Source organism: Pogona vitticeps, chromosome 13 (genome assembly GCF_051106095.1).
Source record: "Pogona vitticeps strain Pit_001003342236 chromosome 13, PviZW2.1, whole genome shotgun sequence".
Taxonomy (NCBI): Eukaryota; Metazoa; Chordata; class Lepidosauria; order Squamata; family Agamidae; genus Pogona; species Pogona vitticeps.
Window position 1 is genome coordinate 11,943,033 of NC_135795.1, and position 27,886 is coordinate 11,970,918.

A 27,886-nucleotide genomic window follows, 5' to 3' on the forward strand; every position below is an offset into this window, starting at 1 on the left:
TAAGTATGTGCATTTGCCTTTATTTTCTACACGCAGTATACATTACATTTTCCCCTATTTATGTGCTAACATTCCTCTGAGGGGTTCAAGTCAGCAGGAATCATCCTCCCCTTCTCCAATTTATCCTCACACCCATGCGAGGTAGATGCGAGCAACAGGCCTCAGGTCACCCAGCAAGCTTCATGTAGCCTAAAGGGGATTTAAACCTCTGTTTAACTAACTATGACACCATACTGGTTCTGTGGTGGTGGTTTTGATGTCTTTTTCTTTCTCACTTCCTAGAAATTCCTCCCACGCCCACCTTTCTACCTGTAACAGCTGCAAACCAACCCCTGCCATGCCAGGGGGCATGTGTGTCCCTGTCCGCCCCCCCTGCACCTCCTCAAAAACATCCCCACCCCACCTTTCCTGTCCCAGGCTGGCTGGACATCTTAAGGAGTGAGGGGGTACATGGCAATGTTTTTCTCCCAGATCCAGCTTGAGATCAATCCTATTGTACGGTTGTGCATGGAAACTATTGCCTCGGGATGGCCACAGGCCTGCGGCTGGCCCTGTCCGTCCGTCCGTTTAGGATTGCAGGGCGGAGGGAAGGAGGTGTGGGAAAAGCCACAAAGCCACTTTCGTGTCGGAGGGCTTTGCCACCTGTATGTTAACAGGGCAGGCTTCTTTGGTGTTATGGCATGAACAGAGAACAAGACACACAGGTATAAGCACCTTTGGTCCTGGCCCACGGAAGAGCAGAATCTCTGAGGGGACTTCACAACCACTTTGTTTTTAAAAAGCCAGCAAACAACACATTCAACATCACCGTGACAAGATCAGGGGCCCTCCAGCTGTCTTTGCTTACAGCTTCCATCAGCCCCACTCTGGACGGTCAAACGGGTCCAAGCGCTACCTTAAAGCCAGGGAGGATCAGATTAAAAGGGGTAGCCAAGGCTAGCACCGATCACACCTCCCCTCCTGTGACCTGAGCGCTCTCTTTTGAGCTATTTCTCCCATAGTGCTCAAGGTCAAACAAGTTCATGCACCTACTTCAATATATGTCAACTTAAAACAACAACAACAAAAAAAAAAACCAATAGCGGCTGGTCAAATATCCCTCAAGAGACTTTGAAACCAACACCATCTGTCCCCTAACGAAGGGACAAATCCAGCCATTAATTCTTAAAAATACATGCACGCTAGAAAAAGGTATTAGGAATGGGTTAACGAGAGGAACACAAAAGGAATGAACATACAAAATACGCCAAATGTAAGAAATATAATGGTTAGCCATGATTGATCTTGATGTTTGGGTCTTGTCTTCAAGTAATGATCGACGGTCTCGGCCAGCATGAATTTCTTTGGGTAGAAACCCAGCTCCTTCTGCGCCTTGTCTATCCGAAATGTATGGGTAATCAGGAGTTTCATCACCTATGGAAGCAACAGAAGGATGTTACGAATGATGTTCTCAGCAATAACGGTGGGGGGGGGGAGTTGAATTGCATTTGGAATGCCCACTCCATGGAACAGTCCTCCATTTGAAGGATCATCCGTTCCAAGCCTGACTGAAATACGAAGAGCTTTAAGAAAGCAAGGTGGCTGGATAGTTCAGTGGCTTGGTTATTGGGCTGTGAAGCCAGAGGTTGGGAGTTGGATTCCCCACTGAGCCTCCTGGAAGAAGAACCAACCTAGGTGGCCTTGGGCAAGCTGCACCATCCGAGGGCTCCCCCTAGAGGAAGGGAAGGGGAAACCACTTCTGAATATTCCTCTAAAAGCACATGAAATTGACAAAGTGTGACTCGGGTCACTGAGTGAGTTTCATGGTTGAGCAGAGATTTTAACCCAGGTTTCTTGAGTCCTACTCCATCATCCTAACCATTATAATACAGTCTGTTAAAGGATACTACTTGTCCTCTCTCTTTCTCTCTCACTTGCAGAAGCAATAAATGAATGGATTGATCAAATATGGTTCACACATATCATTCTGCTTGCCGGGCCCATGTCTTCCATTTTCTCTTGTGCTCATTAAAAATGCAACAATGAAGAAGGATGGAAGTTGGCTCCCTGTATCTAAACATGATCTTTATTGCAAAGGATGATGCCTATGGATTCCTGATAGGCAACAAAGATAGGCGACTCAATAAATAAATAAACAAACAGTATATCCATGCACGTGGTGACTGTGAAAGTCAGGATTTCATCTACATCCTCACTTGCTTTACTTTTAAAAGAAAAAAGTACAGAATACACTGAAGTACATCTGGGATGAGAGATATATACCTGACATCCATGTATACTTTCACTAGTGGGCCATGGCAGAAGGTGGTGCCTAGAATCCTGTTGCAACCAGCACGTTAATGACTGGCCATGTGGGCTTACATTAGTTCTCTTCCAAAAGCATAATGTGACAATAGGATTCTGGCCAGTAAGTATTTTACTTTCTCCCCTCTCCATCCCTGGGGGTCCATTGGCAAGGGTGGATAACACCATCTCCAGATATAAACAAGGTGGGAAGGCAACACTAGTTCATTTCTGAACCTTCTTGTCATGTGTGATCCAGAGCTAGAAGTCTTATCCTCAGAGGAAAATTCTGAAGGTTTTTTTTTGTAAACCTCCGCCAGCCAACCATGGCTCCAGAGGTCCCACAGATACCTCTCCCACACTCTTCTGGAGACTCTAGACAAAGGCAGATCTGGAATCAGCCTAGGGCCCTTGAGGAATTTGCTTTACCCACAATGTTAGAAGAATGACCACCCAACTGAAGTGACCACCCAGACCAAGAGTGTATTATTATCACGAAATACAGAGGCAATGGCCCCCGGTCAGAGAAAAACACACCCAAATGCCCGGAAGCGCTAGGAGTAAGAAGGCTTCTGAAATGTAAGGGCTTCTCAGGAGCAGGGGTCTCCTCAAGAACAGGCTGGCATGAGATTTAGCCCCCTTGCATGCAGGTTGATTCAGGAGTAGCTCTGGAGGACCAACGTCATGTGCGTCTTCTGTTCCGGCCTCTCCATGGTTAGAAGAGTACCGCGTCTAACTCTGTAGAATCCAACTATCTGGTGAACCTTGCCTGGCTTTTTAACGGCCTGTCTCCTGCCTCCTGCCCCTCGTTTGCCTTCTCATGTGTGATCTCGGCTCCTCTCTTGACTCTGCCTTTGGACCAGGCTCTTAAACTGTGTTTCTTTTTGGTGTCTGGTCTGGCACAGTGTTTGGATTTATCCAGCCTTTCATGGCAGCCGATGACCGACAGACTGTCACAGGACATGGCAGTGTCCAGGGAACGCTGAAGTTCCTTGCCTTTTGTTTCCTTATCTTGACACTCCTCAGCCCAAATCCACTCTGGGTAGAGGGAGAAACTAAAAGACTATAATTAAGCCATTAATATTTACTGTCTAGGAATGAGGCCACAACTGCGTGCCACACAAGTTTTCCTTCAGTTCACATGATTATGTTGAATTAAGTCCATGCTTACTTTCTTATCACCAGCCAAATCACATAAAATTCCAAATACTTATGTGAGGAAAATAATATGCTATGACAGACATTGTTTATCACTTGAAGGAGCACCTCTTCTAGAAATGGGCTAAATAAATATATCAGCTAGTTTGACTATCAGATTAGGAAGAGATCTTATATCTAGCTCTTTATTAGAGTTGAAAGCACATGAATATTGGAGTGATTCAGGCAGGTATTTGTGCTGGAGAAATCAGACATCAAAGGTATTTCATGCACAAGTCCTGAAGACCGATCAGAAAACAAAACATATTGTATTTTGCAGATCATGTACGATGAGAAAAGCTTCTGCTATACACACAGACTCGTTCAAGAGTTAAGCAATTCCTTCTTCGAACAATAGATTATCAGCAATATCTGTTTCTGCCCAAGGTGTGTTGTACAACTGTGTGATAAAGGAATTAATTAGGAGGGACGACATTGCTCACAGTGATTTCAGAGTAGTGAATGTGGGAACCTTCTTTTGTTGTTGTTGTTGTCGGTAAGAGCATAGGAACCCTTTGGCAGACCCAAACCCATAGCTTCATTTCCTGATATGACTTTGCACCCAAGCAGTTGAGGAAGGCGCTTTTGTTGAAAGAAACATTGCCCTGGAACAACCACTTCATCTCTACTACCTGTGAGCGCATAGGTGCATAGAAACTGGTGCACGCAACACTTTTCGCAAGAGTGGGGCTAATCCAGATGTCATGCTGGAGGCTGATGCCATCTGAACGGAGGCGACACAGCTGGGAATTAAACAGGCAGGTGGGAAGGGAAAAAAAAGGTGGGACGCTTCCCTTCTCAGTGAAACATCTGTTGGAGCGAGCCCTCTCCCTCTGAAGGGGTAGAGATAATAGAAGCACTTGCCATCCTGGTGGACGCTGTACAGGGTGTAGGATTATTTACCTCACGCTTGGTCAGGAAAGGTGTAAAGCTGACAACTGGCTTAAGGAGGAGGTGCGCATATTCCAGAAAAGTAGCTGTAGAACAGAGAATGTCAATATTAGAAGATGATTAACAGAGACAAACAACAAAGAGTGGATAGTCTCCTTTAAGGCAACATGCAAGGCCTTCTCAAACCAAGAGGAAGGAAGGAAGGAAATTTAAAAAAAAAGCTTTTGCAAAGCTTTTTGCAAAACCAGGAGAGAATGGCTGGCTTTGTCTGGTTTTATTTCCTGCCCCCCTCCATTTCTTTCCATTTTAGGGTGCCACTGTAGCCAAAAACAAGCCCCCATGGTGGAGCCCCCAGACCTTGCCCACCCCTGCTGCAAATAAATACCCTCTATTGGCTCACCAATGAAACACATCCACTAAAGAGCAGCTCATGAAATGTTGGCACATACCCTGTTTCCCTCAAAATAAGACCTATCCTGAAAATAAGCCCTAGTATGATTTTTCAGGATGGTCATAATATAAGCCCTACCCTAAAAGTAAGCCTCAGTTAAGTGAAAACCCCGCCCTCCACCATTGTGCAACAACCAGAGGATGACATGACTGTAAAATAAAACATCCCCTGAAAATAAAACTTACAGTGGTGCCTTGCTTAACGAGCACACCGTTTAACGATGAATCCGCATAGCGATCTGTTTTTTCAGATCGCTAATGCAATCACATTGTGATGTTTTAGTGGGTAAAACATCGCATTGCGACGATCGGTAAGCGTTTTGCTTACCGATCTTCGCATTGCGATGTTTTTTCAACAGCTGATCGGCGGTTCCAAAATGGCCGCCACGTGCCCAAAATGGCCGCCGCAACCATTTTCGCGCCCTGCCCTCGCTTACTTAGGGCACGAAAATGGCGGCGCTATGGAGGAACATCGCTGAACGGTGAGTTTATCCCCTATAGGAATGCATTAAACAAAGTTTAATGCGTTCCTATGGGCTTTTCCGTTCCGTTTAGCGATGTTTCCACATAGCGATGATTAATCCGGAACGGATTAACGTCGCTATGCGGGGCACCATTGTACTGCGTTTTTTGGAGCAAAAAATTAATATAAGCCCCTGTCTTATTTTCGGGGAAACACGGTATTTCATTTTTTAACACATACAACAAATTGCAAACATAAGCAAACAGGACACGGAAAATGCCCAGCGGACATCTCTCTTACCTGCCATCAAAACAAGATATGTAGGGAGATGTATCCATGGCTTCTGGAAGCCCAGTTTTTCATACTGTAAGGAACAGCAAAGAAAAATGTTATCAAAATAAGCACTTAATCTGCTTGACTATAAACTCTAAAGGCCACTCTAGCATGCAGGGATGAGAGGTTTTTTTTTTCTGGAGACCACAGAGACAAGATTCAAGTCACTTCTGGTCTTAGGGAATCATGTTCCCATCCACATTTACTGCAGAAGGCTGCTCTTATTTATTATTTTCATTGATATGCCATTCCGAAACAACCTAAAGCCCACCGAACCGTTTCATCTTAGATACCTGGCCCCGTAATGCTTCACTGCACAAGTGGTGCAAGAAGAGTTTTCTAACATTCGAAGGCACCCCCAAACTGTTCCACCTTACATCACCCTTGTCTCCCTGCAGCCGTGTTCAACTTCACAGGGACTCAGGAAGGAATTCCAAAGCAGAGGAGCAGCAAACAGGAAATGATCTTCTACTAACCCATTGAAACCAAATAGATTTCACAGCTGGCCTCTTTTAGGAGGGCAGTTCTGGGTGATCTCAGCTGGCATCGGGACCTCATACAGCTTGAGTCTCTATCTCCCCATAGCAGCTGTTTTGGTACTTAAGATCATCCTAGGAGGCCCTCTTCTTGCTCCCACTGCCAGCACAGGCATGGTTGAGGGGGAAACAAGAGAGGGTCTTCTCTGCAGCTGCTCCCAGATAACAGAACACTCTCCCTTGGGAGGCCAGGTTAATCCCCCCCCTCCTTTTAACTTTCCACCGACAGCTAAAGACCACCTTTTCAGGCAGGCTTTTAACAATCATGACTGAGTCTCTGAATGCCGTCTTTAAGTTAAGATCGCTTCTAACATTTTACCTGCTTTTAATGATTCAGTTGAAAGATGGGGGTATTCGTATATGAACATCTCCCGCCCAGCCGGACTTAGTAAGGGGCCGGTACCCGGTACCCCCGGTGGCAGCCTTGCTCATCCTTCCAGTCGCTCCCGGAGTAGCTCGCCTGGCCACTTCAGGCAGTGGGGAGGGAGGACGAGTCTCCCTGCGTGGTGGCTAAGCGGCTCGCCGAGCAAGAAGACAGCGGAGCGACAGGAGCGACCGGAAGGATGAGCGAGGCCGCCACCGCTGACAGACGCGGGAGATGGACAGCCGGGGCCCTTGTTCAGTCCAGTTGTGCGGGAATATCCGTATTCGTATACAAATACCCCCATCTCTAATTCTAATCCGTTCTATAGTTTCTTTTTTTAATGTATGATGCACAATGTTTTTAATTCTGTTCTTTTTAATACCGTGAGCTGTCTCGGGTCTCCAGAAGAAAAACAGCCTACAAACAGACAGATGGACAGACGGACGGCCATGGGTGGAGATGTCCCCGTGTGAGGCTTAACGCCTTGCTGTGAAGCTTAACATTTGCTCGACTGCCAACTTGGATAAGTTCTATTGCTTCTTATGTTACACCAGCCCTGTAAAGTATAGATCAGGATGAGAAAGAGCAACTGGCCTAAGGTTATCTAAGTGCCTTAGTTAGATAGCGAGTGTTCTGGATGGCCTTGAACCAGTCCGTTTCTCATCCTGATCAACCTGACAGGGCTGTGTGAGGATATAATGTGTGCTGGGGGTTGGGAGGGCAGTCATGCAAAGGGCAATTTGTAGCCATTTGCTAGCCACACACTGTGCACTTAAGAGTGTGTCCGGCCCTCATTCCCACGCTTCCCATTTAGGATGTGGAACGAGGCATGCAAAGCAACATACTGTATTACAGAGAGAATTTCATTACACAAGATAATTACTTGTTGCAACACAAGCAACCGATGCAGCACAAAATTTTCACAACTCCCATCGTCTACAACTTAATTTCCTTTGACTGGAGTGGGCCACGGTCTTTGCTTAGCATCATCAAGTGTCCGGGACGTGAATATGATTCCATGATTCTGGAGACATGTCTGTAAGGTATAGTTTGGTTTCGAATAGCAAGCACATCTCTGCCCTGTGCCTCTCCCAGGTTGGGCTTCAAAGGGAAAGTCTCCCGGAATTTGCTAATCGGGAGAAAAAAACACCTGCATGTCTCTACAGCTGGCACAGTGGCAGTAAGCCTTGCATTTGTGGAGATTAAAAGAATCCGCCTGCTATCTAATCAAGCATAGCGCCGATCCATCATACCTTACAGACAGTAGGAAGTGGATGCCCCTGATAAGAATGCACACTCAGCCCCATTGTCTTGGTGGGGACACACAGCAAAGGTGTGTGGGCAGTGAACATGTGGCAATATAGCCAACATAGTGTAGGACTCTCTGTTCCGTTCCCCACTGAGCCATCTATGGGAGGACCGCGGGCCACTGACGCTGCAGTGAGGAAAAGGAGACACCGCCCTTGAAGTCATGAAAGGGAAAAGCGCAACATCAAAACAACTAGGAAATTTTAAAAAATACAATATGCTGGTTCCGTGTCTAGAAGGATGCTTTCTGCATAAATATCTCCTTTGCAGGATTAAGGTGACAATCTTCCTGAGTTTTTCTGTTCACTTCCTTCTGCCATAATGGCTCCTTTTCCCCGCCATTGTGCACACACATATCATAATGACAGCTGAATTAATTGGACTAACTAATGCTAGAATGTTTGTACTGTCAGAAACAGTTTACGAATGGCCAGTATCTATGGGGTCACGAAGAGTCCGAAACGACTAAACAACGATAATGTATTGTCATCATCAGTCCTTCCTGTTTTTTCTTCTGATCCCACGGACTCCATCTTATCCATATTTGTGTGTACATTTCTCTCTCTCTCTCTCTGTATGTATGTATATGAATTCTGGATAACACTTGATCTCCTTCCATGTATCTCTATAGCCCCAAACGTTAGTTAGCCTTATAAAAGATGTTGTTGGACTCGCCTGTTAAAAATGTGCCTTTTCTGGCCTTCCCAGACATTTACAACATCTTAATAACCACACCTAATTACAGGAAGTGGTCTCAACATTTATACTATCAATCCTGCAGTCTTCTTGTTCTATATTATATTATTTTAACTATTTTATTTAAATTGTTGGTTGCTTTATTTTTATTTTATATTATTATGAGCATTATTGGTATAAGTGTATGTTTTATTTGTTTAACATGTAAACTGCCCAGAGTGGCCTAGTAGCCAGAGGGGCGGTATGGAAGCCAAATAAATAAAAAGCAAAAATTGTTGGCTTTTGAATATTCTGCATGTATATCTCTGCGGGAAAAGAGGTTTAAAGGTTCATACCAGTGGTGCTATCCATTCAAAAAAATTGACGTTCTCTCCGTCATGTATGTAATACGGCTGGCCACTCTGTGAAGAAAGTAGAATGGAGGGGGGTGACGACCAGTTAGCAACTTACAAAGACCCAAGATAACAACTTCATTTTATTTTCTTTAAAAACACCAACAATTGCATGCATGAAATGAAAAACGAGGTAGTGTGTAAGTAAGAACAAAATACAGTGGTGCCTCGCATAGCTATAGCTATAGAGCTATAGAGCTATAGCGAAACATCGCTGAACGGGACAGGGAAAACCATTGGAACGCATTAAACATCGCCCTATCTAAACAACGTTGAGCGATCGCATTAGCGATCCAAAAAAACGGATCGCTATGCAATTTCGTCGTTATACGGTGCGCTCGTTAAGCGAGGCACCACTGTATGGGATTGGGCAATCCCATTGATGATAATGTGGTTGGATGCACAGTTAATGGTGTGGGGGTGGTGGAGAGAAACTGTCAAAGATACATTCCAGCAACCTCTTCCCACGTCTTCCCTTCATAGGCAGCCAAACTATATGAGATGCAAGATACGATCTTCACAATTAGAAGTTGATAAAACAGGTCCGCCTAGGCCTTTAGACCTGATTTATCTACGCAGTCATCCTGAAGCCCATTCTTCACCCTTTAATGATCAATAACCAAAGAACAGGAAGCTAACCTGGCTGGATAGCTCAGTGAGTTAGGAGAGGTTGGGAGTTCAATTCCTCACTGGGCCTTCTGTGAACAGAGTCAGCCTGTGTAAAAGGTAAAGGTAAAGGTTCCCCTTGACAATTTTTGTCCAGTCGTGTTCGACTCTAGGGGGCGGTGCTCATCCCCGTTTCCAAGCCATAGAGCCAGCGTTTTTGTCCGAAGACAATCTTCTGTGGTCACATGGCCAGTGCGACTTAGACACAGAATGCTGTTACCTTCCCACCAAGGTGGTCCCTATTTATCCACTTGCAGTTTTACATGCTTTTGAACTGCTAGGTTGGCAAGGAGCTGGGACAAGCGACGGGCGCTCACTCCGTCGTGTGGATTCGATCTTACGACTGCTTGGTCTTCTGACCCTGCAGCACAGGCTTCTGCGGTCTAGCCCACAGCGCCACCACGTCCCTTCACAGCGCCACTGCGCAGTCCCAGGAGCATCTCCAGAAGAAGGGAACGGGAAACCACTTCTGAGTACTCCCTATTTAGAAAACCCCGGAAAAAGGTCACCATTGGTCAGAATTGACTTGATGGCACTTGGTTAATTTGGGATACCCAGTATGACGTAGTTGGTAGATTAATGGACTGGGTTTGAATCCCATCTTAGCCATGGAAACTCACTGGGTTTGTGTAAAGTTCTTTACCTCTGCTGTCAAGCTGGTGTCTCATATAATTTGGCCCTCAGCTTGTATTTTACACCTTGCATCTATAAAAAGACACACAATGGCCGACACTCTGGGCCATTTTTGGTTTTACTTACAGCGATGTAGTCTTTATCAGCTGTGAGAGCCACAGCAGCTAAGAGATGGCCTTGTATAAGATTAGAAATATGAATCCAGTTCATCAGTGTGTTCGGATCTCCAAATTTGAAGGACAGTAGTCTTCTTTGTATGTTCCCCTGTGCAAAAGAGAATAAGTATTAAACAATTTGAAAAATACCCTTGACTCTTTTTGCATGTATCATAAGGAAATCACTATGTTTGACTGGCAGCTTGAGGTTGATGTAGCGCGTGGACCAGAACTAAATTCAGAGGCCCACAGCCATGAAGCTCAGAGGGTGGCTTTGAACCAGCGGCTATCTCTCAGTCCACATTACCTCATGGGAGTTTTGTGAGGCTAATATTGGACAGATTAAGAGCCCTACATTGCTCTCCTTGAAGAAAAAAAATCGGATAACCTGAATAATGATTATTTATACATAAAGCAGTTCCACTGATTTTCACTCACAAGGTCTCAGACAGACTGACAGACTTGGGCAAACATAAAAGTGCTTTCTGTGTAAGAGGAAAATGAAAAATGTGTTTATTGTAAATGTATTTTGTTACTTTGGATGTACTTCTGTTTTCATAACCTGTTTAGAACTGTTGGAACATAAACAGGTAAAATATTTCAAAACAATGTAGTCTCTTCCTATACTCTCCACATGGATAATAGGATTCTGGATGTCATACGAGTATCCCAAAAAGTGAGGAATTGGATTTGTCTATGAAAGTTCATCTTAAAATGTATCCGTTAGTCTTTAAGGTGCTACAACATTTTGGCTTCTTTATTTCTTATTTTTCTTTAGCCTGCTAATGCTAGCACAGACTAATGCAGCTACCTCTTCTAAAATATTACAGAAAAGTAACTCTTCCCAGCCCAAACATCATGCATTATGTTATCCTCCACAGCTGAGAAACAAATGCGTACCACGACACGTGGAATGTGCTTTTGCTCTTCTGGTCCGTAGATGCCCGGTGGGCGAAGAACACAAGTTTGGAGTTTATCACCCCCTAAGAAAGAACAACACAGATGACAAAACAATATAAAACCAAACAGAAAGGAGTGCCCTTTACTTACTTACTTACTTTACTTACTTAACTTACTTTACTCACTCACTCACTCACTCACTCACAATATTTATATCTTGCCTTCTTCCTAAAAAGGACCCAAAGAAGTTTAGAGACATAAGAGTATAAGATGCTAAAAGACTCAATAGGCCAGGATTGTTTTCATGGGATGACTTATGAGAGCATTGCAAGCAGAATCTGAGTACTGTACAAGATTGCAATTTAGTTATGGCTACTACTAGCTATCATGACTACATATTTATGCAGTACCAGGAGTGTATTTCTGAATGTCAGCCTTAACCTCTGTAAATTCATCTAGTACCCTTCTAAAAGCCAAGCATCATGGTACTCATTCTACAGTTGGGGCAGAGAACTTCAATGTGAATCACCGTGTCATCCCCACCACCGTACCCCATTATTTTTCCTCCACTGTTTGAGCTTCAGCTTTTTTTTGTAGTGAATGTGTACACATTGGTTCGAGTCGTGTGATTGCTTGAGCCAATGTGAAGGGGTTTGTATCCATTCAAGCCATTCCAGCCAGCTTCAGCAGCAGTGAGAGAGACAGGGCAGAGGGGAAACTGGCTGCCATTTGAATCCCCTCTTTCCCGAGTCTGCTTGTCTTCCTCTTCCCTTCCTGTCCCATTTCTTCTCTCCCTCCCTCTTTTTTGAGGCTTGATGGAATTACTAGGGCACTAGGGAACCAGAGAGAGAGAGAGAGAGAGAGAGAGAGAGAGGAGCCAGCAGAGAAAGAAGAGGAAATTACCAATCAGTCTTGTTTGCATCTTGTTAAAGAGCTCCTGCAAATCTGGATGGCCAGAGCAGAGCTACCTTAACAAGATGCAAAGAAGACAGATTGCCAATATCATCCTCTCTTTCTGTGGATTCCAGTGCAGTCGGTTAAAGCAAACTCATCCAGGGAAACCCAACCTCCCAGGTGGGACCTCACAGCAGAGCCATTCCCATTTCTCCTGCTGCCTAGTTGAACCCCTCAGTCCTTCCACTATTCAGGTTCGGTGGAATGACTATGGGCTCAGTTCATCCGAAAGACATGGGCAGAAGTTACAGTGGTGCCTCGCTTAACAATTGCCCCGCATTACAACGAAATCACTGTATGACGATCTTTTTACAATCGCAATTGCGATGGCAAAACAATGGTCTAAATGGGGGAATTTTGCTTAGCGATGATCGGTTCCCTGCTTCAGGAACAGATTTTCACGTTACGACAATCAAAAACAGCTGATTGCCAGGTTTTCAAAATGGCCACCAGGTGCTTAAAATGGCTCCCTGCTGTGTTTAGGGACGGATTCCTCGCTATACAGGCAGCGAAAATGGCCGCTGTATGGAGGATCTTCGCAGGACGCTGAGTTTTTACCCCACTGGAACGCATTGAACAGATTTCAATGCATTTCAATGGGGTTTTTAATTTTGTTTTACGATGTTTTCGCTTAACGGCGATTTCCCTGGAACAGATTATCGTCGTTAAGCGAGGCACCCTTGTATTTTAAAGGTACATTGTTCCAAGCAAGGCCAGTTGTATCTCTTTACTACTGGTGATCCCTTTATATTTTTCCTGCTGTTGGATGGCTGCTTAATTTTTCTGACAAACACAGATCATTAGTCCCACAAGTTACACCTACAAGGGCAGGCACGAAGTGTCAGACATGGAGCATTTATTCCCAGTTCTACTTAGAGGCACCCAGAATTGATTAGGTTGGATTTTTTTTAGCATGCCGTGTCCTACTGGATTACAAGCCCCTTTCCTCCTCCTGTGCACTGCTTAGATCTCTTATTTGTCATGCGTTCTGTGTAAGTGAGAGAGAGGAGCATCAGTCTGGTTCTGCTGACACACGGTGAATTAAATATGTAGGCACCCACATGAACAAAACGGTCTGGAGTAGGCAGCCTGCCATTTCGCTTGTTGACACTGCTCAGATGTAAAAGGCTGATTATTGTGAGAACGACATGGTAAGGTGTGTCTCTATGCATTTGGTCCTCTTTTGGAGGGTGTGTTGGCGAGATGTGAGAGATCCATGTCCCAGTGCTGAGTTCCCCTGAGTGAGGAACAGTTGTGTAATCTGAGTTGTGGTGTTGTTGTAATCTGCTTATTAAACAGTCTTTACTCAATGCATGAACAGCACCTACAGGAGTGGTTTTTTAAGAACAGCGGTTCTTGATTTTTCATATCGGACTCCAGCCACTCAAAGAATCCGGTTCCACCATGATTAAAAGCAAGAGGCTTGTATTTTTTTTAGAAGGATATTTGTATGCTTACAGATATTCTGTTATAATATTTATTTTACTTTAAGCTTTGGGGCAATTTTTTTTTGTCTTTAGTCAATAGTGTCCTTATTGGTTTTCTTTGTGTTTATTCTCGGTAATACCACTATAATGTCTAATGTCCTTAAAACTTAAGGAATAATAATTAAAAATTCCTTGGCGGAGAATACGTAGACTGAGGAAGAGTGATTTCTTAATCGTGATAAACTCTACACCCAGACTATCTTTGAGTCCCACCAATAGTCGTTTTTAAAAGAAAGTAGAAGTATAAAGCTTGTGCCAAGGGCCAAACGAAACCTCAGCTTCCAATACTATGATGTAGATCAGTTGCCCATTCAAGAAAACACCTCTTATATTCATTCCCATTGATGAAAAATCAATCAACAATCCCCGATTATTAGAAACAATTTGCTTTGGAAAAAATGGTTTAGTAACAGATCCATTTCTACTTGGTTACACTTAAGGGGGACTGTATTTGGAATGTGATGGAGGATGAAAGAAAGGTAAGAGACTCTTACACCACCTTCCTGCTGCCTGTTCTTTGTATAGGAACACCCCTGTTCCTTGCAGCTTTTTCTTTTTAAGTTGGCACCACATGTTCTAATGTGCCCTGAAGCTTCCTGCTCTTATTTCTGATCTGTGATGACAGATCGGAGGTAAGAGGCTGCTTAAAAGCTGTACTGTACCAGCTTTCAATAGAGCCTGAGTTATTCTTTGTACCCAGGAAAGCTTTTGCACTAGCGCTTACTCCCAAGAAGACATGCATGACATTAAACTGTGCTTTGTATGCCTGGAAGCGCTTGCACTGTTGTTTCGAAACAGATAGCAATACCGTTGCGCTGTGCTTTGCATGCATGGTGAGAAAAATCTACAAATTGGTAGGATTTATAGGTTGCCCTGCCCTGTTCGCTTAATCCCACCTTCTGTTAGAGTGCAGTCTTTGGTCCTTAAATATTAAAGAATTCCTCATCCCCATTCAAAAATACAGATTCTACCACTGTTACATCCAGTTAGGCTGTCTGTTGCAATATATATTCTATACACACCCCCAGAGATTTTATCATCTATGCAAATGCCATGAGGCCAGGGTTTAACATTGAAGGATGTTTGAGGATTAAGCTCTGATTACTTTCTATTTGAGAGTATTCACAGGACAATACAGCTTGTAAGAAAAGGCATTTTAAAATATACCTTTAAGCAGGGTACCATTTGCACCCAGTACCATCTGATCTGCAATGGCTTTGGTTCGTGAATAATGATCAACTTCCTAAAAAGAGAGAACATCAGATCAATATCTCCATGTAGTGGTAGCACACTTCCTTCAAAGTACGTTTTCCTGCTTCAGCCACCACCTAGCTAGAATTCAGACAAGAAAGACATAAGATACTTCAGGTATAACTTTCCAGTTTCTTCAAATCATGACTCAGATCAGGTGAGAAGAATTTCCACCCAAGGGACCTTATCCAGCCCCTGGAGAATACATGCCCGCAAGGATTTTACGGATGCTCCACTCTGTGCCAACAAGCCCAACAGGACATAAGTCACCTATGTAGAGAATCAGAAACATGCTGTAGATCCATAAACTTCATCCCTTCCATGCACACAATCCAGATGTACTAAATTACTTTGCATTTAACAAAGCCAACATTTTCTCTTGGACATAAGACAGCAAATGATGATTGGCACTTGCCCTCTAAATCTAAACCGCTGTCACAAATGGGCTGTCAATGGTATTGCAACCACAACTGCTACTACCCTGTTTCCCCGAAAATAAGACCTAACCTGAAAATAAGCCCTAGTATGATTTTTCAGGATGCTCGTAATATAAGCCCTACCCCCAAAAATAAGCCCCAGTTAAGTGGAACTCCACCCTCCACTATTGTGCAGCAATCAGACGAACATGGCATGACTGTATTTGAATAAATGTAGATTGTTGTACATGAAAAAAAAATTCCCTGAAAATAAGCCCAAATGTGTTTTTTTATAGCAGAAATTAATATAAGACCCTGTCTTATTTTCAGGGAAACACGGTATCAAGTTTACATGCCAAACATTGTTAGGGCATGGCTAAAGGTGTAGGATATGGCCGGCAAGGTTAATTTGCATGTGCAATTTTAAAGAACTTTTTCATATATTTTAACCTTTTGAAAAAATTCCCTTCCAATGGCCCAACTCTTCTTTGTTTGTTTATTCAACTTATATGCTGCCACTCTACCCAAATGTTAAGCATAAAAAGTCCTGACTACTGTGTCCAGGGAAAAATTGTAGAACGGATTATAAAGTGGTCACTCTGTAAGTATCTTGAAAACAACACAGTATAATATGTATTCTCAAGGGCTTTCATAGCTTGGATGCAATGGTTATTGTAGGTTTTTCTGGCCGTTTGGCCATGTTCGGGAGGTTTTTCTTCCTATTGAGACTGGCGAAATGTTAAGAAGAAAAACCTCCCGAACGTGGCCAAATAGCCCGAAAAACCTACAACAACCAACACGGTAATATTTAGAACAAACCCTGCCAGACTACCCTTATCTTATTTTTTGATCAGGTAACCTCCCTAGTGGATGGTAGGAATGCTGTAGACATAATATATCTTGACTTCAGCAAAGCTTTTAACAACATGATCCATGAACTTTTGATTAGCAAGCTATCTCGGCGTGGGCTAGATAGAACAACTGTCAGATGGATACACAGTGAGTTACAGAATTGTACTCAGGGAGTGCATATCAATGGTTTCTTGTCAAATTGGAAGGAGGTAAAAGGTTATAATATTAGTATCAAGTAAGAAGATAACTGATCCCAGAAAACAGGATAATATGGACAGGAGGAGTTTCTCAGAGACCTCGCTCTCTGTTGCCCAAATACCTTCTCCAGTAGAATATATGGCACTGTTTCTTCATCTCCGTCTTCAATATCAGTTCCTCCAAATACAACGTTTACCGAACTGGTGTAGATCAGCCTGGAGATGCTTCTTTTTTTGCAAACTAAATTGAAAAAAAAAATTAATTAGTAAAATAAAATCCAAGCTTAAAAATAATAAAGAAGTCTGAGAAGGATGAGAGAGAATTGGAGCCAGATTCAGGCATAGTCGGAACACGCCTGTTGAAATAATTGGGGTTCCTGACTAACAAAACCTTATTGATTTTGTTGGGTCTTTTCTAAATGTGCCTACAGTATATCCAGAGTTTGAAAGCAATCCAACCGGCTTCCAAAGAAGATGTGTGATCAAGATGTGTCTTACTTTACTATGGGCAAAAACAAGACTTTAGAGATACATATCAATTTAATTTTACGCAGCTCTTGGCTTTATTTCAAAAAAATCTTCTGCAAAGTGACCTATTTACATATTTAGCAAGGGAATTCCATCCTTCTTCCAGGTGGAGGGCAGAGAGGAAGAAAGAAACACCCACCCACTTCAAACACCCACTATCAGTCTGCAGTTCCCAACTGATGATGCTCATGGCAGAGAATGCGTCCTTCAACAGAAGGCAAATTCTCCATCCCAGGCTGTAACACGTTTAAGCTTTTAGGCAACATGACGCATTCTGATAGCAGCAACAGCAACATGAAAGGTATGGTGGCAGCTTTAATGTGTTGCAGTGTGAACTGTTGTGGATTGCCAACCACTTTATCATAAAGCTGAGACTGGAGAACACCTGTTAGTCTTTAACAGGGTCACAATAGCGGCTTTTGTTGTTGCCGAAACAGCCTAACACAGCTTACTAGCAGGCATCCGTCAGTCTCGAGAGACTACTGTAACGTGCAGAGAGGTAACACGGCTACCTCTCTGAAAAATATCCAAGCAGATTAGATTGGCGGGCCTACATATATTGACAACTTGGGTTGTCTGCTCTGTTGGGTTGCCTCTACACACCCAAGAAGCAACGGAAGGTGTGTTTCTTCCCACAGAAGACACCGAAACAGGTATGTTGTAAAGGCTCCAACGGACCAGGAATTACCCTGAGCAAGTCAAACTACTACTTACCTTCAATTACTACTTTTGTTCCTCCCACATTTATCGACTCTATCTCCTCTTCCTTTTCTAGCTGGAAGCAAACAGGCAGTTAATATCTCCAGGTGGTAATGATTAAGCAGTCACTTCAAAGCCAAAATGAGTTTGGTTGCAACTACATGGTCAAATATAGGGACGTGGTGGCGCTGCGGGTTAAACCGCAGAAGCCTCTGTGCCACAAGGTCAGAAGACCAGCCCTCGGAAGATCGAGTACGAATACAAAGTCCCCATCTCTAGTTTCAACCTATTCCACTTTCAGTCATCTAGCCCAGTGGTCCCCAACCTTGGGCCTCCAGATGTTCTTGGACTACATCTCCCAGAAGCCTTCACCACCACCTCTGCTGGCCAGGATTTCTGGGAGTTGAAGTCCAAGAACATCTGGAGGCCCCAAGGTTTGGGACCACTGATCTAGCCAATAGTTTAGGTCAGTGGTTTAGCTCAGTAAGTCACCCAAGTGTTCTTAGATTGCAGGTCCTAAAAACCGTGGGCAGCACAGCTGGTGGTGAAGGCTTCTGGGAATTGTATTCCAAGAACACTTGGGTTACCCACTGGTTTAGATGGTTTATTTCCATGGTCAACCATTAAGCTATTAATACCATGTTCTCATTTTTCTGCTTGGTAGCATGTGGTTGTTGTTTAGTCACTAAGTCGTGTCTGACTCTTTGTGACCCCATTGACCAGAGCATGCCAGGCCCTCCTGTCTTCCACTGCCTCCCGGAGTTGGGTCAAATTCATGTTGGTCGCTTCGATGACACTGTCCAGCCATCTCATCCTCTGTTGTCCCCTTCTCCTCTTGCCTTTACGCTTTCCCAACACCAGGGGCTTTTCCAGGGAGTCTTCTCTTCTCATGAGATGGCCAAAGTATTGGAGCTTCAGCTTCAGGATCTGTCCTTCCAGTGAACACTCGGGGTTGATTTCCTTCAAAATGGATAGGTTTGATCTCCTTGCAGTCCAGGAGACTCTCAAGAGCCTCCTCCAGCACCACAATTCAAAAGCATCAATTCTTCAGCCGTCGGCCTTCTTTATGGTCCAGCTCTCACTTCCATACATTGCTACTGGAAAAACCATAGCTTTGACTATGTGGACCTTTGTCGGCAAGGTGATGGCTCTGCTTTTTAAGATGCCGTCTAGCATGTGGTAGTTTGGTCTTAATAGCCTAATTCCTCCAAAATTCCAGCCTCCTGAAATTGTTTATGTAAATGTTCTTTTTCGTGTATTTTTAGGAAAGGGTATTTCTTTTTCTGTATATACCTTCTGCTACCGTAGGTTTTGCTTTTTTTTTTTGTATCAGAATGACTTGTAGGTATACATTTGCTGCGTCAAGATAGTAAGTACATGATATGATTTCTGAAGTTCTATTACATTCAAAAATTAGTTCTAGATGATAGACTATATGTCTCTTTATTTCCTTTTGTAAGTATATGACTATTCAATTCCCAAGACTATCTGATCGCCACAATTATTTCCTATTTTTAATTTTAACAGTATTAGTGCATGGTCTGCATGAATCATCCCCTGTTTTTGGGTAGATCTTGTTTGGTATTAAGCTGAGAGATACAAGAAATTGGCCCATCCTTGAATAAGATCTCTGTCGATGTGAGGAAAAGGTCCTGGCTTTTGAAGAAAGGTTGTGGGGGTTTTGTGGGTCAGTGTTAAAAGATTCTATTGTAGTGAACCCATAAAATAATTTTGAAATAATCCAGTAAGGTGTTCTGACATGGGAATGGTCTACTGCAGCCAAGATCACCCTATGAAAAATCTCCTCCCATTATAACTTTTCTCTACTTTTGCATCTTAACTACTTTTGTTATTTTTTGTTATTTATTTTGTTCAGTTAACATGGAATATGTCAATAAATAATACAGTGGTGCCCCGCATAGCGAGTGCCCCGTTTAACGACGAATCCGCATAGCAATGCGGATTTTGCGATTGCAAAAGCGATTGCATTGCGATGTTTTGAATGGGTAAACATCGCATTGCGATGATCGGTAAGCGTTTTGCTTACTGATTTTCGCATTGCGATGTTTAGAAAACAGCTGATCGGTGGTTCCAAAATGGCTGCCGGAAAAAATGGCCACCCGCAGCATTTTTGCGCCCTGTCCTCGCTTACCGGGCAGCGAAAATGGCGGCCAGATGGAGGATTTCCGCATAGCGGTGAGTTTTTCCCCCCACAGGAACGCATTAAACGTGTTTTAATGCGTTCCTATGGGGTTTTTTGCCCCGTAGAGCGACGATTCCGGATAGTGACGATTTTCCTGGAAAGGATTATCATCGCTATGCGGGGCACCACTGTAAATTTTATTTATTTGAATATTTTTGGATCAATGTTTGTTTTACAGTGTTCTTTCTCTATATTTCGTACTCCTATATTTGGGTTGTTCATTTATTGTGAAAGGGTCTTCCCCCTGAAGGCAACATGCAGAGACCTAAGAGGCCACGGAGAACGGGGCTTAAGGAAGTGGTTTTATGCGTTGTAAATGAATGAGTACTCTTTTTTTTTTAAGTTTGCTTCAGGAAGTCCAAACAAACTTGATGCATAGGAATAATGATCCTATTGCCAGCCATAAAACAGGGTAAGGACAACTATAAAGGAAGAAGTAAGGAAAGTACTGTACTGTTTTTTTGCACTACTTTCTGAATTTTCCAAAGTGTTTTGAAAATTAAGAATTGACCATTAGAAGCAACCAGACCGTATTTCTCTATCATGTTTCTGGCACTGTTTGTGATATAAGATGATGCAGTGATTAAGAACAACACACACAACTTCATTTCGCAAAGGGATTCATGATAAAAATGGCAATTTCCAGCTGCACCAGGCAGGCAATACAGTGAAGCCCTTTGGAAAAATGACATTTCAGTTCTGCTGCTATTTTACTCCAGTTGCTACATGGAGTAGCTGCTCTTCCCCCATGTTCGCTGCTTTTTAAATACCACCCACCCATGAAGCTGTACATTTAATGTGGGTGTGGAGTTTGGTTCATAGTTTTATAGGAGGTGTGATCAAGCAGGAAAATAGTGATGGAGTAAAAGGGTTAAACAGATCACTCCTTCTGCCAAACCCTCCATAGCTGTTCTAAGATGCTTCTGCTGGTCCTTCTTTTTAAGACATGAGGTAATCCAGCCACAAATCTCCTGCATAATGCCCTATACTATAGTACTATATAGCATTATAAGTAAGTCCCTCCTTGCTAAATCCATTCTCCTGAGTCTCATGTTGCCTTCCATCACCCTGATTGATCAGGCTTTACTTGGTATGATTTCTGCAGCGGGGTTGGCTCAAGGCATTTTGCTCCAAGAACAAAATGGCACCTTCTCTAGTTCCATATACATAAGGCAACAACTGAATCTTTCTTTAGCACTGATGGGAAATGGCCCTCTGCTACACTTGGAAAACACAGGTGAACTCAGGAGGAACAGGGCGGGCAACTCTTCTCAATAAGGTTTGGCTAAAGGGATGTTACCAGAGGAAAACTGCTACTACTTTCTGGAAATAAATGGTCTTCACTAAACAATATGACTACTCACTTGCTCTGATCCACACATGCCGTAGGATGCTGCATGAAAAACACAATCCACTCCTTCACAGGCTTTGAACACTGCATCATGATCTCTTACGTCACCCTGCAAATTATGAAAATAAGCCCATGAACATATAATAACACCAACATATTTCCTGAGCACATAATTACTTCACACCTTTTATTGCGCTATTAATGACACCAAACTCAAATGGCACCTTGAAGTGCCAGAAAGACGAACAAGTGGGTCCTTGATCAAATCAGGACTGAACTCTCTCTGGAGGCAAAAATGCTGAAGCCGAGGTTGTCCTGCTTTTGGGCACATCCTGAGAAAGCAGGTTTCTCCGGAAAAGAAAATAAGGCTGGGAAAGGCAGAAGGCAGCAGGGAAAGGGGAAGACCAAATAGGAGATGGGCTGACTCTCGGGCTTGAGTCTACAAGAGCTGAGCAAAGTTGCTGAGGACAGGATTTTCTGGAGATGGCTCATTCATAACGTCAACCTGAGAAGTGACTTGATGGCATATAACGGCTACAACAAAAGTGCTATGCTGCTAAACTTTGCCGTGCAAAAATTCAGCAGCTTTTTCTGCTGGGCAGATTCCGACGACTATGATGATGAAGAACGAAGGAAGAGGATGTTGCCTCCCAGCTGTTTACGATGCAAACCCTTAACTCGAAGAACTGGTGCCTTAAATCGCTTCTCCTCCCTTCTCTCTCTCCATCCCCTTTTCTTTGTCATGTTTATTAGCTCAGAGGTGGCAAAAGGTAGATCCGATTGAAACGGTAGATCTTTGGGTCATTTCCAGTAGACAAGCAGGGCTTTAGGGCTCTCCGTCGTTTTAGCAGCAGCAACAACATGGTCTGCTTGCATCTACCTGCGGCTGAAAACTTCCTAACACCACATTTGACAGGCAACGGTCCTCGGACCCCATGGAGGAATACTAGCAGTTATACTAGCTGGTGAAAGATTTCTCTCTAGAAGTTTTTATCTGCTACCCGAAATACAGTCTAGCTAACCTTGCACATCACACACAATCCGAGGCATTGGTACCACTGTTCTGGGGATATGTGGCTACATGGACTCTATTCTCACATCACAAGTTACCCATGTGTCAAGAATCAGGTATCACCAACTTCCTGCAGAAATGACTAACCGCTGACATGTTCTCAGAGAATAATATCCTGACTGCCACAGAGGCCCTGTGCCCCCAACATCTTCAGAAATACAGTGGGGTCTCTACTTAAGAACGTCCCTACTTAAGAACAATCCAACTTAAGAACAGCTCCATTTGCTAAATTTTGCTTCTACTTGAGAACAGAAATCCAAGATAAGAACAGGAAAAAAAACCTTTCCTGCTCTTTTTTTAACCTTAGGTCATCTTAGGTTAAAAAAAATTCTCCCCCTAGTGGTAGAGTACGTATTAACCAACTTTGCATTAGTTCCTATGGGGACTAATGCTTCAATGTACGAACGCACCTCTACATAACAAAAAAACAGCCAGAACGGATTAATTGGTTTTCAGTCCATTCCTATGGGAAATTTTGCTTCAACTTAAGAACGTTTCAACTTAAGAACACCATTCCAAAACCGATTAAGTTCTTAAGTAGAGGTTCCACTGTAGTTTCTATGGACGGAAAAGAGCAGATACAGATTAAATGGTTTTCAATGCATTCCTATGGGAAATGCAGATTCAACATAAGAACTTTTCATCTTGAGAACCACCTTCCAATACGGATTAAGTTCTTAAGTAGAGACCCCACTGTACAGGCTACAAGCCACTGTCCGTATTATTCCAGATGGACTTGTCGTACAATCCAGCTACTTCATGCTTACCCTTGCCAATTACTTCAGGCGGGGGCACCAACATGCTTCCACCAGCACATTCAGGGCTGACCTGGAATAATGCTTTCTTTGCTATCTTCTGTTCCTGAGATATACTATGAGATCTTGAATCTTCTCAAGGTATAACTTGAGAAGTGTACTTCGAACGATTTCAGTAACATTACTGCATCATCTATGTGAACCTGAACCAGTGCACACAACAACTTCACTTTCTTGACTCTATTATGGATAGATAGATAGATAGATAGATAGATAGATAGATAGATAGATAGATAGATAGATAGATAGATAGATAGATAGATAGATAGATAGATAGATAGATTGATTGATTGATTGATTGATTGATTGATTGATTGATTGATTGATTGATTGATTGATTGATTCACTCATTCATGTATTCATTCATTCAATTTGTATACCACTCCCATTAGTATCACAGCACTACTCTGGGTGGGTTACAACACATGTAATAAAAATAAAAATAGAGACATTGAAACCAATAACAATAACACTAAAAAAAACCCGGATGGCACCAACTAATCTCCAGAGCAGATGGATGAAAAGAGGAGAGGGAAGAAGAGGAAAGAAAAGAAAGAAAGAAAAAGGGGGGGGAGGAAGGTGGTCAGCTGGGGTCAGTGTGGAAAGCCTTCCTGAAAAGCAGTATATTCAATTGCTTCCTAAAAGACCACAGGCAGAGCTCCTCTGGAAGCTGGTTCCATAAAGTTGGAGCCACTGCAAAGAAGGCCCTACCTCTTGTAGAGGATTTATGGGTCTCCCTCGGAGTGGCCACTCGGAGGAGCCTTGACTGGGATGATCTCGTGGGTCAGGCAGATGACCTTAAGGAAAGACACTCCAACAGCTAACATGGGTCCAAACTGTGGAGGACTTTGTATGTGAATGTCAAAACCTTGAACCTGATCCGGGACGCCACGGGCAATCAGTGAATAAATGTAGATGGTTGTACATGAAAAAATGGAAAACATTATTGCCTGACCATTATCTCTGAAAAACCCAAAAGTTCTTATTTATTGGCTTAAATCTAGTAGCGGGTTACAGTTAAAGCAGGCCTGTTGAATTAGCGAGAATTTGATGAGTCAATTCCTCTCTTAGTTCCATTGATTCAATGGGTCAACTCTAGTTTTGGCTTACTGCTGGATTTCATATCAGGCCAATAATAATAATAATAATAATAATAATAATAATAATAATAATAATAATAATAATAATAATAATAATAATAATAATAATAATAATAATAATAAAAAGAAAAAACTATTGTGGCCCTTTAAAGACTAACTGCTATATTTTAATGTGACTTTTTGTGGACAAGAATGGACATGGTGGCGCTGTGGGTTAAACCGCAGAAGCCTCTGTGCTGCAAGGTCAGAAGACTAACAGTCGTAAGATTGAATCCACATGACAGAGTCAGCTCCCATCGCTTGCCCCAGCTCCTGCCAACCTAGCAGTTCAAAAGCATGTAAATGCGCGTAGATAAATAGGTACTACCATGATGCGAAGGTGTCTGTAGATTAGTTGGTGCCATCTGAGTAAAAAGATGGCACCAACGAATCTCCGTGTCACAGCGTTCCATGTCTAGTCACGCTGGCCACGTGACCACGGAAACTGTCTATGGACAAACGCTGGCTCTATGGATTTGAAACGGGGATGAGCACTGCCCCCTAGAGTCGGACACAACTGGACTAAAAGTCAAGGGGAACCTTTACCTTTACCTTTGTGGACAAGTCCACTTCCTCAGACACAAGAGTGGGACTATGCGGCAAATATTCATACATTTATTGTTTCCTGAGTCTAGGTTGTTGTTAGTGCAGAACCAGAAGTTGGGAGTTCAATTCCCCACTCTGCCTCCTATGAAGACATCCAGCCTGGGTGGCCTTGGGCAACCTGCACAGTCCCGGGATGCCTCCAGAATTAGGGAAGGCGAAACCCCTTTTAAACAGGGTCCTGAAAAGGGTCACCATAAGTTAAAATTGACTTGATGACACTTGATTATTATTCATCACCAGTGGGGCTTATAAGGTGGCTCTTCCTTATTTAGGAAGGAAATACAGCTGGAAATTACAGCAGATACAATATAGTTATTGCAGTGCTTTATATTTGATAATGGCCTGAAAAGACCTTGCCTAATATTGAGTCCATCGAGAGGGGCTTTTAAATATGTATATATTTTAACTCAGCTGTTTCTCTCTGAATTCTTGTCCTGTATTTTTTCTTCTCCGAAAATAGCAGTTTCAAATCTTGTATAGTGTGTCCAGGAAATTAAAAATATTTGAGGCAGGTTTCTGTGTATGCCCTTCTCGATGTCCAATCTGTATCTGTTAATTCTTAAAAGAGTTCTTTTATAATATAACATTACCGTCAAGTTACCCAGGCACTGACAGCCTCAGTCGAAGATCATTTCAATATGATACGTGGGAATTAAGTTACTAGACACTCCAGAAAATGCATAACAGAGCAGGGAGGCTGCTGACTGGGATCACCCCCTCAGCTGCATCAGTTCCCTATAAGTCATTTTTCAAGCACACTCTAAAATATTGTTGGTAGTAAATTAAAAAACAGAGTCCCAGACAGAGTCTGCTGCTCCCTTGTATGTCTGCCCAATTACTAAGGCCAGTTTCGGAACATCTTTTCTGGTTGCCTCACCAGCATTTGTGTGACAGAGAGGTAGTAAAGAAAAGCATTTTCAATGGTAGCCATCTCGTTTGTGTAATATCTTTCCATTTAACATCCACATAAATGACATATTAAAAAACAGATTAAGGCTTTCTTTAATTTACTCCTTGATTTTTTATGTATTACAATTAAGTTTTATCACTGGTTTTGACTATCTTAACATATGAACATTTGAATTTCATTTGGGACGCTTTATTTGCTTTGATGCTTTATTTGAGGGACGTGGTGGTGCTGCGGGTTAAACCGCAGAAGCCTCTGTGCTGCAAGCTCAGAAGACCTGCGGTTGTAAGATCGAATCCACGCGACGGAGTGAGCTCCTGTCGCTTGTCCCAGCTCCTGCCAACCTAGTGGTTCGAAAGCATGCAAAAATGCGAGTAGATAAATAGGGACCACCATGGTGGGAAGGTAACGGTGTTCTGTGTCTAGTCACACTGGCCACGTGACCACGGAAGATTGTCTTTGGACAAACGCTGGCTCTGCGGCTTGGAGACGGGGATGAGCACCGCGCCCTAGAGTCAGACACGACTGGACAGATTGTTAAGGGGAACCTTTGCCTTTATTTGCTTTGGTGATCAAGAACAATGTTCCCTCAAATTTTCTGTGAGCGCTGTGCAGGGGGACCCACCCTGCACACACAGAGTTCCGGCCACAACCGGAACTCAATGGGTGGCAACACTGGCTGCGGGTCCATGGCGCTGATGCATCACTGCGTGGTCCTGCACCCGCCTGCGCAGCTTAGAGGGAACTTTTGTTATGAGGTAATTGAGAATAATTTTAGTTTCAAAACGGCCCAGAGAGTACTTGCCAGCTGAGTGTCACATAAAAAAGGGGAAGGCAAGAAAAACAAAGTTTGTTCCTACCTGGATGAAGACTGCTTTGTTGGGAATCTCCCATCTAGGCTTATGTCTGTCAAACAAAATAACCCTAACTCCTTGACTGGCGAGAGCACAGCCCAGATGATATCCAAAATAGCCACCGCCTCCGGTGACCAAGGCCTTGCTTGTGCTTCTACATAGGAGGCCACTGTGCCCATTGAGTCTGCAATCCGATGCCTGGCTGCAGTGGGGCACGACCCCATTGGCTCTAGTTCGTATCGCATCTCCAGGCGAAGGAAACATTTCAGCACGACGTCCGAGCCCTTGTTTGAAAGCGCACACGATCCTACTGGTGCATGGCCGTCACAAGCTGCTGCATAGGGTTAGGCGTGGTTTTCTAAATGCTGGCCTGTGTGAAAAAATAAAGGCATGACAATCATTAAACATCTTTTTGGGGGTCAACCTTTGGTCTGTTTGGACTTTTAAAAAAATCATAATTAAGTTGGGAGTCACAAGAAATGAGTCACTCTTGATTCTCGGTGAGGTCAATGGGACAAGCTAATGATGATTGTTGGTGCCTCCAAGAAGTAAAGCTTTAATTATACAATTTGTAACGCTTGTGTTTTCACGACACTTTTTGGCGACCGCAGAAAATCATTTAAGGCAGACGGAACAATTAAGAAAGATTTTAAAGCAAGACAGAATAATTGCATAATATTTCTTGATCCTAAGTGGCATTGATTTCAAAGTGACTGAAGTCCTACTTGTCTATACAAGTAAGTCACAATGAATGGCACAGGATTTACCCCCAGAAACAGCGTAGAAAGTGTGCAGAAGATCACATTTTTTCCAAAGAGTTATGTGGTGTCGAACTGTGGCCCTCCAGATGTTCTTGGCCTTCAACTCCCAGAAATCCTGGCCAGCAGAGGTGGTGGTGAAGGCTTCTGGGAGTTGAAGTCCAAGAACATCTGGAGGGCCACAGTTCAACACCACTTCCTCTCAACCTTCTGAATTTAAAAACAACACCCCTCAATTAATTAAAATACACATTGCCAAATAATAAACATGCTTCTGGGCCTTATGGAATAAGGGAAAAATGCATTTTAGGATTCAAACAACATACTGTCTAATAAAGGAAAACTATTGTTCATAGTTAGAAGGAAAAATAACACCTCTGGTTGATTTGCTTTTACAGTCACGCACCAGAAGCAACAATGAACAAGTTGAACTCCTTTGGAAGATTCAAGTTTAGAAGGCATTTTGAAATGGGTTTCAAATTCCTGAGCCCATTAGCCATCGGTGGATCGGTGCAAATCCTCCTGAACAC

General features: G+C 43.1%; 1 protein-coding gene across 1 annotated transcript; it reads right to left on the reverse strand.

The window, feature by feature from the left end:
- On the reverse strand, positions 1-27,886 carry LOC110082216 (putative short-chain dehydrogenase/reductase family 42E member 2). The gene is made up of 11 exons (XM_020799590.3): positions 26,605-27,886; positions 21,219-21,314; positions 17,667-17,727; positions 16,547-16,665; positions 14,876-14,951; positions 11,268-11,350; positions 10,339-10,476; positions 8,857-8,922; positions 5,585-5,648; positions 4,384-4,457; positions 1-1,413 (listed from the first exon to the last, which is right to left on the reverse strand). The coding sequence occupies exons 1-11, from the start codon at positions 26,860-26,862 to the stop codon at positions 1,195-1,197; spliced, it is 1,254 nt and encodes a 417-aa protein (XP_020655249.3). The 5' UTR covers positions 26,863-27,886; the 3' UTR covers positions 1-1,194.

What these genes read in the sequence shown, in the direction of transcription:
- LOC110082216 (XM_020799590.3), bottom strand. Translation starts at nt 26,862, where the DNA reads ATGTTTCCTTCGCCTGGAGATGCGATACGAACTAGAGCCAATGGGGTC. An exon ending in AGCACATTCCACGTGTCGTG is followed by an intron (nt 10,477 to 11,267) that starts GTACGCATTTGT and finishes TCTTTTGCACAG; the next exon opens with GGGAACATACAAAGAAGACT. An exon ending in CTTTCCTGACCAAGCGTGAG is followed by an intron (nt 1,414 to 4,383) that starts GTAAATAATCCT and finishes TTGCTTCCATAG; the next exon opens with GTGATGAAACTCCTGATTAC.